The 14,850-nt window shown below is 42.3% G+C and overlaps 1 protein-coding gene across 1 annotated transcript in view; it reads left to right on the top strand.

The window, feature by feature from the left end:
- The window catches only part of CNBD1 (cyclic nucleotide binding domain containing 1), a 291,253-nt gene that overhangs the window by 32,657 nt on the left and 243,746 nt on the right, over positions 1–14,850 (top strand). Inside the window, exon 4 of the mRNA XM_045006943.1 lies at positions 7,797–7,955. Coding sequence (XP_044862878.1) covers positions 7,797–7,955 — 159 coding nt within the window. The remainder of the gene's footprint in view (positions 1–7,796; positions 7,956–14,850) is intronic.

Genomic DNA, 14,850 nt, shown 5'->3' with positions numbered 1-14,850 from the left:
TGGCATGATGGAGTAACGCACACTACAGGGATGGATTTCTAAAGCACACTAATGTGCTGTTAATCGGTCCATGCAGACCTTTCTGGTGTGCACTAAAATGTCCCTAGTGTGCTTTAATGCAGTGCTGTTTGAAACTACACGTTAAAGTGCACCAGCAGAGTCTACATGGACCTATTAATGTGCAACATGATAGTGTGCTTCAGAAATCACACCCCCATAGGGTGCATTACCTGACCATGTGGACAAGTCCTTAATCAGCTGATAGAAAACAGCAGGAGGTAGTGAAATAGACAGTGTTGCAGGATGTTAAATCAGATCTCCTAATTAAATTCAGACAGTTACCCTTTTGTCTTATTCATCTGCTTTATTTTTCATGCTAATTGACAGTGCCCTGGTCATTTTAATATGCACTGAGCTATTCCAGAATGAATTTCTCTCCATCCCTGCACCTGAATATTTTAAATAGTCCCCCTTTGATCTATCTCTGAGTTTAATCATGAGGTCTGATTTAACACCTCCCTCCTCCCCGTGTCTGTTGCTTTGATTTGCTATTTCCCATGGGTTGGCAAAGAAACAGTGACTTTTAAATACTCCCTCTTTTTTTGAAAATTTTAATTCAATAAGAGTTGTTAATACAATAAAACTACAACTCTGGTGTTCTTGTTGGCTTTTAAGGTATTGCTCAGAGTATTTTTAGTAATATAAAGTATGTAGTTTTAAAGTTAGATAGTGATTTAAAAAAATACACTAATCTGGGTAAAAAGGGGACTTCCAGGAACTATGTAGTATCCTCTTGTTCTTTAGAATAATAGTAAAATGAGTTAACATATGTGAATAAGGGTCTTTTCAAGTGTATCTGTGAACCTGTGTTCCTATTGTCTATCAATTATACTTGAGAACAGAAAATGCACTCTCATGTATACATCAGTGGTTAGAATATGGGCCTCTCTCTTCCCAGTTCTAGCAAATTTTACACAATAAGCTCTTTGGGGTATGTAAAGTGTGTTCTGATGTCATTTTATGTAGAGCAATTAATCCTGATTGAGCCCTCTGGCCACTGTTAGAACATAAATATTAAATAACAATAAACGGAAAGATGAAGGAGCACAAGCTCAACTTTGATTTGCATAGAGTCATAGCCAGAATTGAGAGATAAACGTAGAAAGAATAGAAATCTGAGGATTAAAACTCTTCTTGTTTTCAAGCCTGTCATGTTTCCCAAACACGTTTTGAGTACGATACAACATATAGCCACCTGCATGTTAGAAAAGAGAGTTGTCACCAGGAAAGAGTTAATTCTAGAGTAGTCTGTATAAACACCAGGCCTGTTGATTGATAGCAATTAACTCACATGATTAACTAAAAAAAATTAATCACAATTAAAAACATTAATTGCAATTAATCAGAGCTTTAATCACACTGTTAAAGAATAGAATACCAATTGAAATGTATTAAGTATTTGTGGATGTTTTTCTACATTTTCAAATATATTGATTTCTATTACAACACAGCATACAAAGTGTACAGTGCTCACTTTATATTTTTATTACAAATGTTTGCACTGTAAAAATGATTAAAGAAATAGTATTCATTTCACCTCATACAAGTACAGTGGTGCATTCTCTTTACAGTGAAAGTGCAACTTACAAATGTAGACTTTTTTGTTACATAACTGTTTTCTTTTTGCGTGCAATGTAAAACTTTAGAGCCTAGAAGTCCACTCAGTCCTACTTTGTGTTCAGCCAATCGCTAAGACAAACACATTTATTTACATTTACAGGAGATAAGAAGCGGGCAGCATTATTTACAATGTCACCTGAAAGTGAAAACAGGTGTTCACATGGCACTTGTAGCCAGCACTGCAAGGTATTTATATGCCAGATATGCTAAACATTTATGTCCCTTCATGCTTCAGTCATCATTTCAGAGGACATGCTTCTGTGCTGATGATGCTCATTTAAAAAAATGTGTTAATTAAATTTGTGACTGAACTCCTTGGGGGGAGAATTGTATGTCTCCTGCTCCATTTTACACATATTCTGCCATATATTTCATGTTATAGCCATCTTGGATGATGACCCAGCACATCTGGTAAGAACCTTTCACTGAAGATTTGACAAAAGACAAAGAACTTACCAATGTGAAATTTCTAAAGATACAGCACTTGACCCCAGGTTTAAGAATCTGAATTGCCTTCCAAAATCTGATCAGGACAGACTGTGGAGCATGCTTTCAGAAGAATTAAAAGAGCAACACTCTGATGTGGAAACTACAGAACCCGTACCACCAAAAAATAAAATCAACCTTTCTGCTGGTGGCATTTGACTCAGATGATGAAAATGAACATGTGTCAGTCCATACTGCTTTGGATCGAGCAGAGCCCATCATAAGTATGGACACGTGTCCTCTGGAATGGTGGTTGAAGCATGAAGGGACATATGAATCTTTAGCACACCTGGCATGTAAATATCTTGCAATGCTGGCTACAACAGTGCCACACAAACACCTGTTCTGACTTTCAGCTGATGTTGGAAACAAGAAGTGGGCAGCATTATCTCCCTCATATGTGAACACACACGTTTGTCTGAGCAATTGGCTGAACAAGAAGTAGGACTGAGTGGACTTGTAGGCTCCAAAGTTTTAAATTTTTTGATTTTGAATGCAGTTATTTTTGTACATAATTCTACATTTGTAAATTCAACTCTTATGATAGAGATTGCACTACCATACGTGTAATGGGGGAATTGAAAAATACTACTTTTGGTTTTTACAGTGCAAACCTTTGCAATAAAAAATAAAGTGAGCACTGTACACTTTGTATTGTGTTGTAATTGAAATCAATATATTTGAAAATGTAGAAAACATCCGAAATATTTAAATAATGGTATTGTTGTTTAACAGTGCAATTCATTGTGTGATTAATTGAAATTAACTTTTTCAATCGCTTGACAGCCCTAATAAACACTAGTTGGTAAAAAAAGAATGGGGCCAGATTCTTCACTCTGGCAGCTTGTCATGAATTCCACCTGTGCAAAGTGGGTGTAAAATGTTTCTGCTCTGTCTTGGGAGCACTTCACACTCAGTTTGCACAGCTGTCAATGACAATACAAGGGAAAAGCAGTGGAGAATGAGGCCTATGCACCTGAACAAATAAAACCTCCATATCCAAATACCATCAAATTTTGAAGCTTAGCATCCAAACTTCATGACTTTCCCCTCCATGTACAGTGAGTTGAATCAGGGTCATGGGTCTGTACGTTCTGAACTATTAAGGAAACTTGGATGCAGATCTGACTTTTACAGCTCAGAGACATCTGTACAGCATGCATTATTAGGTGCTTACAGAGGTTTGATGTCGTAGTTGGTGAGCTCCAGGATAACAGAGCTGGACTTCCAGTTTTCCGTAAGCTTTTCTCCCATGGGTCCTTGAACCAGGAAACTTAGCTAAATCTTAACAGATAAATTCATTCAAGGGCCTATGCCAGTGGTTCTCAACCTGTTTGCCACTGTGGACCGCATCTAATACCTGTATTGTACCTGTACCCTGAGGATGTCACATGGGCTGCAGCTCTGTGCTGATTGGGTCGCAGGTTGACAACCACTGTTCTATGCTAACATCTACTGAGACAAACCCCCACTAGTAAAAAGGTTGTGGTGGGACAAGGCAGTCCATTCGTGGAGTGCATGTGTAAGGAGCTAGTATATACACAAACCCAGTAGTGCTGGCTAGGGCCTGGTTGGGCCAGGGTAGCAAAAATATGTATTTAGGCCCCTGTCTTCCTCCCAGTAAATGGGTGTTTTAACACTGATTTAACTTTAATAACTATAGGATCAGGCCATTATTTAATACTTGAGCTAGGCAGAGCAGAGACCATGGGAGCCTTGATTCCTCAGCAAGCCCATCAGGTGGGCTGCTTCAGAACCAGGGACCCGGGGAACTTCAAAGCTGTGGGAGTCCAAACTGCTGAGGAACTATGAGCTTGAGAGCCAGGACTCCAAGCTCTCAGCTCTCTATCAGTCTGCCAGGCAGGCTGGTGAGAATCTGGTTTGGCAAGCTGGCAGGAACTTAGGTTTCTTACAGAATTTTGTTGAGATCAACATGGTGCCATGAAGTAGTTAATTTTGATGAACCAGCAAATTCCAACGAGAGAATGTTTCATCAAAAGTTTCCCAACCAGCTGTATTTAACACATCCCATCAGTATCTCCTATGTCAGGGTTCCTAGGGAGCTGCTGGCAGATTTTCCAGGTATCCTTACGCACTGGAAATCAATCTTCAAAGCAAAGGATTAGACTGGTGCAAGGGAGATGTAAATTTTACCTCTGTCACTTAATCTATCTCTAGAACACAAATGGAAACAGACAAGAAGCCATGCAAATAATTGCAAGTATGGAAAATGTAAACCGATATATCCTCTAGCTTCAGTGGCCTGATGGGAATATTAACAAAACTGCTAAATAACACTTTCTAATATATCAGTTAGTTTTAAATATGTATCATAAGCTTTTTATTTTGATTTTGTTAAGATTTAATCTTAACACATTGCTGCACAGAATTCTGTCAACCCAATAAATAAGCCACTTTGTATTCTGAAGGCACAAACCTCATGAGTTATAACTGCTTCCGCAGTAGATCAAGGTTAATCTAGACAAGAGCAAAATGTGTTGGGCAATTAGATGGAGAAGTGTTCTGGCACTTATCCCAAATTGATGTTGACTGTGATGCTGGTCAGCTCAGCTGAGGAAGAAGCTGGAGGTGAAGTGATGGAAAGATGCAGTGGTCCTTTTCCAGATGAGCTGTTCTTGTTGCCTGGTGGTGGTGCTTCTCTTTTCTTACCTGTTTCTTTTTTGTAAAGAAGTATTTGGGAACACCCCTGCTCCCTGTTAGAAGCAAACACTGAAGAATGTGGAAGACAGCTGTATTTTTATGACTATTATGTGTACATCTATTATTCTGCTGTTTGCTAAAGAACTAACATCCTGTGGGAGCTCACCTCACACCTCCTCAGGAAAGAACTACGATGACTGTAGACACCCAGTCATCTACCAAGATTTACAAGACAGTTCTCTTTGACTTACCTCCAACCCATGGTGTGCTCACCAGACAAATCTGGCAAGGGAAGGAGGTCCTAGCTTGCGGTCATAGAAAACAAAGGGCCTACTTGGGTTTAAACAGACACTCCCTGAAGCTCAGGGAAGACGGGGAACACGGAGATAGTGGAAGTATGCAGAGGTGGGAGTACTTTGGGTTAAATTGGTACCTGCATGTATCTTAAGGAAAGCTAAATTTTAAGCGAGACCTATGCGTATTGGCCTTCTGTTGTTTAAACCCTTCTCTTTGAATGCTATGTTCCTATGGAAAAATAAATAATACTTTGTTTTAAGAAGCTGTTCTGACTCCCTTAATGTACCTACTCATCACAGTTCCTAGTTTCCTAATGGGGCAGCCTGTTTAATGTTTAGAGTATGGGACTTGAAGTGAGGGGAGGGTTATTTCTTAGGCCTTTTAAAAAAATATTTGAAATTTACAATATGTGAAATATTAGTGGTAAATTCAGGAGTCCTACACCAAGCCTAACTGAATGGGTCTCATGCAGCAGAGCTGCATACGGTCAGAATCCTTCCCCAGGAGTTCCACAGACCCACTCAGGTTTCAGAGTGGTAGCCATGTTAGTCTGTATCAGCCAAAACAACGAGGAGTCCTTGTGGCACCTTAGGGTACATCTATACTTACCGTCCGGGTCGGCGGCTAGCGTTCGACATATCGCATCTCATCTAGACGCGATATGTCGAACTCCGAACGCGCTCCCGTCGACTCCGGAACTCCACCACCGCGAACGGTGAACTTGCGTACCTTAGTTCGACCCCCCCCCTTAGTGTAGACCAGGCCTTAGAGACTAACACATTTATTTGGGCATAAGCTTTTTTGGGCTAGAACCCACTTCCTCTGCTGTAATGGGCCTCTCTTACCACTTCAAAAGTTATTTTTCCTCCCTTGGTATCCTGCTGTTAATTGATTTATCTTGTTAGACTGACCTCACATTTGGTAAAACAACCCCCATCCTTTCATGTATTTATACCTGCTCCTCTATTTTTCACTCCATGCATCTGATGAAGTGGGTTCTAGCCCACGAAAGCTTATACCCAAATAAATTTGTTAGTCTCTAAGGTGCCACAAGGACTCCTCATTGTTTTTACAGACACTACTGTTGCCTATGGGCTGTAGTAGCAACCATGCCTGCTGGGCCCCCATCTCCAAGCCTTGGCTTAAGCCATTGGATCTACATAGTGTTTTTGTTCCCTTTTCCAGTTGTGCTGGTTATTGGGTTTACTACAGCCTTAGAAGGCCACATTTCTGCTTGGTAGAGTAGAATCCTAATAAAATCTCCCAAATCTACTTATTACAGACTGATCAGACCTGTGATCAGTACCTGCCCATGGAAGGTACACCATATATCTGAGGTTAACATTAGATTGTCTTTTAAGAGATTTAAAAGTAAAACTTCTTAAGTGTCTTTTGTAGATGCATGTTGTATTTTCTAGAAAAAGAAAGTTAGATAACATACCAGGGGTCGGCAACCTTTCAGAAGTGGTGTGCCGAATCTTCATTTACTCAATCTAATTTAAGGTTTCGCGTGCCAGTAATACATTTAACTGTTTTTAGAAAGTCTCTTTCTATAAGTCTGTAATATATAACTAAACTATTGTTGTATGTAAAGTAAATAAGGTTTTTAAAATATTTAAGAAGCTTAATTTAAAACTAAATTAAAATCCAGAGCCCCCCGGACCAGTGGCCAGGACCTGGGCAGTCTGAGTGCCTCCGAAAATCAGACTGCATGCTACCTTTGGCACGCATGCTATAGGTTGTCTACCCCTGTAATATACCATATCTGCTCTTTAGTAATGTGACTTCTACTGGTGTGGGTGGGGGTGAATCACAATGAAAATAGACGGCATTATATATATATTATATATTATGTCATATATATAATATATTATATTGTATGTCATATTTTCAGTGTCAGTCCTATAATGCAAATTTTTTAATCTCATCAGATTAAACCCACTGATGACTGTTCATACATGATTAAAACAATTAGAGTATGAAAAAACCTACTCACCTAAACATTTTAGACCACCACAAAACACTGCATAGTGGGGGGGGATGCAATCATGTCTCTGTTATCCTAGTAAGGCAGCGGTCCCCAAACATTTGAGGGTAGCGCCCCTCCCCAGGAGCAGGGACACAGGGGAGAAGAAGGACGCAGACAGGAGCAATGGGGATGCAGCTGTGGGTGGGGTGGGGCTGTGTGCAGGGCTGTGGCCAGGGGCTGAAGCTCAGAGAATGGCTGGGAGTGGAGCTGCAGTGAGGGCTGGCAGCCAGGCCTATGGCCAGGTGCAACTTCACTCCCGGCCTAACCCCCAGCCTCGGCCCATGGAGCCATGGCCAGTGGCTGAGGCTGGGGGCTGGAGGGTGTCAGAATCGGAGCTGCACCGAGGCTGGGGACCGGGCCAGGCACAAGACTGGGAGCCGGGGACACAGCTGGGGGCGGGAATGGAGCAGAGCTGGGGACAGGGAGAGGTGGGTGGCACTTCCTCCCTGCCCCTCGTGGGAGCTGGCCTGGGCCCCACCACGCCCCTCTGGCTGTTCCTCCATGCACCCTAGGGAGGCATGCCCCACAGTTTGGAGACCTCTGTACTAAGGCATTCAACAACTTAGCATGTAAGTGTAATGTTCTAAGTGGAGTGCCATGTACACTATTGTGTTCCTATAGAACTGTATTTCCTATGTTTTAGGGTACTGTCCAGTGATTCAGTGGATGGAAGTAAAGTAGACAAAACGTCTCACGATATCGATATTTACATTAAAAAGATCAAAAATCCCAAGAAGGTGTGGCGTGAATCTCCTGAGTTCAAGGAGAAGATGAATATTCTAATAAGGATACTGAGAAAAATGTAAGTATTATGATCAGTCTTTTTGCCTTTGTTTCAACTAGTTTAGGAACAGGACATCTTCAAAACATGGCTTTAATTATGAGAAAATATCAAATCTCTTGGGATAATAAATTTGGAATAAATCTGACTTGCACTAAACTTCAGTGATCAGTGACACTGCTGTAAATTGATACTTCTCCTGTGTTTACACATTATCTGTTTAGATTGTAAGTTCTTTGGGGCCATGACCATAGTCATACCTGTCATTAAAACAGCTAGCACACTCTCGCTATATAAATAATAATGAGAAGCTGAATATTGTTTTAGGTTTTAAGGAACTGGGGCTTAGGCAGTCTGGCCTAGTAGGCACAGCTGGGCTGGTGTCCACAAGTAAAGGATGGTCATAAGGCAGTAGTCAGTAGATCAGAGTAATCTTTAGAGCCAGGGTCAACAGACAAGAGTCAGGCTGGGGTCAGAGACCACACATGAGAGGCAGTTACCAGGCTGGAATCAGAAAGCAAGGTCAGAATCCGGCTGGGGTCAGAAGCTGGAGATCAATAAGCAAGATGAGGTCTGAAGTCACAGCAAGCCAGAAGTCAGCATGGTTACCAAGATAATTTCCTGGGGCACTCTCCATGGTGAAATAGTGAGCATGGGCCAATCGGAAGGCCAGAGGGTGCTGTTGCTCTGGATCCATTGAGTGGTAGTCCTGTGGCACCTAATCTCAACAGTGCTCCTTGGATGGAGTGCTACATGGCCTCCTGGTGGAAATGTGGGAATGTCAGCTGTCCTAGGCTCTGCAGACCTGTGTTGTAGTCCCATGGATCCTTACCTGGGGTAGGGATGCATATTTTCTTGTAACTATGTAATGGTTTCACTAAATAATGTATTGCATAGCTAGGGAAACTGAAAAATGTTAAGCCCCGATCCTGCAAAGAGTTTTTTTAAATTAACTTTATACATTTTGGACCTGATTATAAGGCCATTGAATTTTTTCCTGTTGAGTACAGTGGGCTTTGGATCATCTCCTGTGAACAGTTCCATTGACTTAAATGAGACAACTCCTAGAGATCAAAGTTAAGCACATGAGTAAGTCTTTGTCAATTGGGGCATTAGTGATAAACTCTTCCTTTTTTCTCGACTTAGTCCTGTGTTTCAATTACCAGAGGTATTAATGACACAATGGGCTAAGCAATTACCTGTCAGCTAAGTCATTGGAATTACACCAAAGATGCATTTGACCCTGTAATTTCACTTGATGACATGTCAGCCAAACACATAGTATCAGTATCGATAGATTGTTTGTTTTATTTAAAGTTTCTGATAATTCTAACATTTGGAACAGTTTTCCTTTTCATAAGATTTCTGCTTTAAATAACCCAATTATTCTTATTTTCATGCTCGCTAGTCATATTGTGCTGTTAATTTCAAAATGTTAATTAAGCTGCCCTCCGGAAATGTCAGAATCTGCTGCTGCCACCACCTCGGTCTGCCAATCTGTGTTTGTGCCGGTGGGGATGAGTGGGGAATGTTGCATTGCTCCGTCAGTGCCTGTGCACATGTGTCTGTGCTAGGGTGACCAGACAGCAAGTGTGAAAAATTGGAACGGGGGTGGGGGAGTAATAGGAGCCTATATAAGAAAAAGCCTCAAATATCGTGACTGTCCCTATAAAATTGAGACATCTGGTCACCCTAGTCTGTGCTGTCAATCAGTCAGATGTTAGCATTAGAGTTACAACTTTTATGTTTCGGGGTTTGCCAAATGGTTGTTGCAGATTAGGCACAAGGTAAACACCAATGTATATTTTGATTATTGTTTAAAAAAAACCTCACCCCAATTGTCACAGCCTAACTGGTTCAAAATTATCACACCGTTGTCAGAGTCAAAACCGTCTCAAGTGTGACTCATCCATCCTAGTATATCTGCCAGAAGTAAAAATTGGCTTCATTTTGTTAAATCGTTTAAAATTCACACAGATGTGTTGTAGATGTCAATATACTTGTGATTCAAATGAATTTTTATAGAAGAACATAAGAATGGTTATCCTGTGTCAGACCCATGGTCCATCTAGCCCAGTATCCTGTCTTCCAAATCCTGCCAGATGCTTCAGAGGGAATGAACAGATAAGGCCAATTATTGAGTAATCCACCCCATCGTCCAGTCCCAGCATCTGGCCATCAGACTGAGTGATACCCAGAGCATGCGATTGCATCCCTGATTATCTTGGGTAATAGCCACTGATGGATCTATCCTCCATGAACTTATCTAATTCTTTTTTGAATTCTGTTATACTTTTGGCGTTCACAACATCTCCTGGCAATGAGTTGCAGAGGTTAACTGTGCACTGTGAGAAGTACTTCCTTCTGTTTGTTTTAAACCTGCTCCCTATTAATTTAATTGCATGACCCCTGGTTCTTGTGTTATGTGAAGGGTTAAATAACAGTCCCTGTAGCGGGGTGGTCACCCGCTCCTGCCCTGAAGGGCTTGAAATCAGCCCTGGGAGAGGGCTGAGACAGCGAGAGGGCTGCTGCTAGGAAAGCAGCAAGCCTTGGCGAACTGGGGAAATAGCCACAACTGGGAGCCATGCCCCAAACAGACCACATCCAGCCCCCATAAAAAGGCTTTGAGTCAGGAGCACAGATAGTTTCTCTCTGCCTTCAGAGAGAGGGGCTTGGCTGTTGGGAAGCTCAGGGTGCCTAGCATGAGGCAGGGCTGGGGAAAGGCCAGAGGGGCTGGGGAGCTCCAGGATGGCAACTCTCCAGGCTACAGGGCCTTGTCCAAGGCCCCATAGAGGTACTGGGTTGCAGAGAGAGGCAGCAGGTCCAGACCCAACCTTGCCTATGATGAGTGGCTGACACTGCAGTCTGCCCCAGGGCACGGGGGCTAGTTGGTGACTGGCAGTAGCCTATGACTGAGGTGAGGTAGGGATAGGGGGTGGGGGTTCCCCTGGGTGGGGAGACCCTGAAACTGCAGGGGCATTGCCAGGGGGCAGCACCCCAAACACAAGGGGCGCTGGGTCCTGAGAGGGACACGGGGGCCAGCAGCAGCAGGACACCGGCCTGCAGAGGGTGCGCCAGAGGCTGCTGGAATTCTTGGGACAACCAGCAGGAGGGGCCGCAGGGGTGAGTCACGCATTGCTACAGTCCCCTATTCATATTCTCCATTCATGATTTTATAGACCTCTGTCATACCTCCTATAGTCCTCTTTTCCTAGATGAACAGTCCCAGGCTCTTTAATCTCTCCTCATATAGAAGCTGTTCCATACCCCTTATTTTGTTCTTCTCTGTACCTTTTCCAATTCCAGTATATCTTTTTTTGAGATGGGCGACCAGATCTGCACACAGTATTTAAGATGTTGGTGTACCATGGATTTATATAGAGGCAATCTGATATTTTCTGTCGTATTATCTATCCCTTTCCTAATGGTTCCTAACATTCTGTTAGCTTTTTTGACTGCTGCTGCACATTGAGCAGATGTTTTCAGAGAACTATCCAAAATGACTCCAAGATCTCTTTCTTGAGAGGTAACAGCTAATTTAGACCCCATCATTTTGTATAGTTAGGATTGTTTTCCCATGGGCATGACTTTGCATTTATCAGCACTGGATTTCATCTGTCATTTTGTTATGCAATCAGCCAGTTTTGTGAGGTCCCTTTGTAACTCTTCAGTCAGCTTTGGACTGAACATTCTTGAGTAATTTTGTATCATCTGCTAACTTTGTTACCTCACTGTTTACCCCTTTTTCCAGATCATTTATGAATATGCTGAACAACACTGTTTCCAGTGCAGATTATAGGGGGAACACCGCTATTTACCTTTCTTCACTGTGAAGATTGACCATTTATTCTTAGCCTTTGTTTCCTATTTTTTTAACCAGTTACTAATTCATGAGGACCTTCCCTCTTACGTTATGACTGCTTACTTTGCATCAGAGCCTTTGTGAGAGACCTTGTCAAAGGCTTTCTGAAAGTCCAAGTACATTATATCCATTGGATCACCCTTGTCCACATGTTTCTTGATTCTCTCAAAGAATTCTAATAGATTAGTGAGGCATGATTTCCCTTTACAAAAGCAATGTTGACTCTTCCCCACCAAACTGTGTTCATCTATGTGTATAATACTGTTCTTCAGTACCAGGCAAATTGGTTGAAACTATAGTGAAGTGTAGGCTTTCCAGCCTGTTATTGCCAGGATCACCTCTGGAGCCTTTTAAAAATTTGGCATAACATTAGCTATCCTCAAGTCATTTGGTACAGAGGCTGATTTAAGTGATAGGTTACATTCCATAGTTAGTTCTGCAGTTTCAAATTTGCGTTCCTTCAGAACTCTTGGGTGAATACCATCTGGCTGTGGGGACTTATTACTGTTAAATTTATCAATTTGTTCCAAAACTTCCTGTACTGACATCTCAACGTGGGACAGTTCCTCAGATTTGTCACCTAAAGAGAATGGCTCAGGTGTGGGAATCTCCCTCATGTCCTCTGGAGTGAAGACCAATGCAAAGAATTCATTTAGCTCCTTTGCAACGGCATTGTCTTCTTTGAGTGCTGTTTTAACATCTTGATTTGTCTAGTGCCCCCACCTTTTGGGGCGGGGGCGGAAGGCTTCCTCTTTCTGATGTACTTAAATTTTTTTTATTGTTTTGTCTATTGCTAGTTGCTCTTCAAATTGTTTTTTGGCCTGCATAATTATACTTTTGCACTTCACTTGCCAGAGTTTATGTTCCTTTCTATTTTCCTGCATATGACTTAACTTCCAGTTTTTAAAGGAAGCCTCTAACAATCTCTTTTACTTAGTTGTTTAGCCATGGTGGCATTTTTGGTCCTCTTTTTCCTTTTTGTATCCTATTGTTACAGTGTCCCCTTGATTATCATCATTCCACCAAGTTTCTGTGATGCTTGTTATATCAATATCTCATTTAATACCAGGCACTCAAGTTCACTCATCTTAGTATTGAGACTTCTTGCATTTGTATTGTTGTGGAAAATTAGCCACACGGTTGATTTTAGATCAGACAGCCTGAGGCACCTTTATTGTTATACAAGCATGCATGCAGGGAGGGACAGCGTGGCCCCATGCAAGGGGTGGCTGCCCTTCTGTCAATAGATTTCACCAAGCTTATAAAGGCTAAAACCGCAAATTAACACTTACTTAGATTCCCTTATTTGGGATTATCAATGGCAAATTAAACAAGCTAGCTCAGTACTTTTCCATATTTGGTTTTTCCTGTTATTGTTCTTTGGCAGTTTTTGTTGGTGGTCTGCCTGCCTTAAGACCCCTCCTTTGCGGTTGCATTGGATCAGGCTCTTGTCGCATTCTGGCTGAGCTGGCACATATGGGCCCTCTTTGTTCCTTCCCTCAGTTCCCCTTTCTCTGGTTTCTTCACCCTCCCCACCCCCCGTTGCCCTTTGTCCAGATAAACAAGTTTTGCAGAAGTTCCAACCTTTGCTTTTACATAGCAATTGTTCTAGCTACCGGCCTTGGGCCTGCGAGGCAAGGGGTGGTGGTGTTAAGGTACGCTCAAAATTCTGGGCCTATAAGCGGGGTGGGGGGATATTTTCCCTATCAGTATACAAGCGCTTATCAAATGTGTCACTTTTTAGTTGTCTGCCTTCATGTGATGTAAATGAATGGGACTCTTTTTTTTTCATTTGACTGTTTCTCTTCAGCTCCTACCTGTACTTCATTAAATTCTGTCCTCTCCTTTTTACTAGGGCATAGAGAATCCCTGTTAACGGTTCCTCCCCTAAGTGATGTCTCTGCTGAAACACTATTTTCCTCCGCAGCTGTCGGTTTCCCCCCAGCCCTTAGTCTAAAATCTCCTCAATGAGCTTTTTAATTTTACACGCCAGCAATCTGGTTCTGTTTTGGTTTAGGTGGAGCCCATCTTTCTGTATAGGCTCTTCCTTTTCCCACAATGTTCATCATTCCCTAATAAACCTAAAACCCTCCTCCCTATACCATTGTCTCATCCATGCATTGAGACCCTGCAGCTCTGTCTGTCTAACTGCCCTGCATATGGAACTGGGAACATTTCAGAGAATGCTACCAGGGAGATCCTGGACTTCTAATCTCTTACCTAGCAGGCTAAATTTGGCCTCTAGGACCTCTCTCCTACCTTTCCCTATGACATTGTTACATGTACTACAACCACCGGTTCCTCTCCAACACTGCACGTAAGTCTGTCTAGATGTCTTGAGATCTGCAACCTTCGCACCTGGCAGGCAATTGACTATGCGTTTTTTCTGGTGACCTCAAATTCAGCTACGTATATTTCTAATGATTGAATCCCCTATTACTTGTCTCTTCCTAATAAGAGGGGTCCCCTCCCGGGCAGAGAGATCCTCAGTGTGAGATGATATCCTGACATCTGGAAGGAGGGTCCCAACTATGGGATTGTTTCCCTCCATCCCAGTTTGCTGTTTTCCTTCACGGAGACTTTCATCCTCCTCAACAAGCACAGAGGCTGTCAGACTGAAGGTGAAATTGTTCTATTGTGTCCCAGAAAGTCTTATCTATGTACCTGTCTCCCTTGGCACCTCCATTTCAGCCTTTTACTTTTGTAGCTTTTTTGTGTGTGCAGGGGATGTTTGGCCAAAGTTTAGAGAATGTTTATTAGGTGTATCTGGCTCTCACTCCCTTTCTAAAGTGCCTTGAAAAACTTTCCTAGCTCCTCGGGTGATGTGAAAGCTGGCTTTTAACCCCCTCTTCTCCCTGGGTAGCCCTTCTCCCTGGCTAAGGGCTCCTAAAGGGATTAGGGATTAAAGCTCATTCAGAAGCTCTCAGCCTCCTCTAGCAGGCTGCTAGGTTTAGCTCACAGCTCCACAAACAGATCACACTATTGATTACAGTCACATGGCAAGCAGCAAAAAACAGACAAGAAATAAAGCAGGTAGTGAGACCAGGTCTACAC

The sequence above is a fragment of the Mauremys mutica genome, chromosome 2, assembly GCF_020497125.1.
Source record: "Mauremys mutica isolate MM-2020 ecotype Southern chromosome 2, ASM2049712v1, whole genome shotgun sequence".
Lineage (NCBI taxonomy): Eukaryota > Metazoa > Chordata > Testudines > Geoemydidae > Mauremys > Mauremys mutica.
This window is presented reverse-complemented; position numbering and strand designations above follow the sequence as displayed.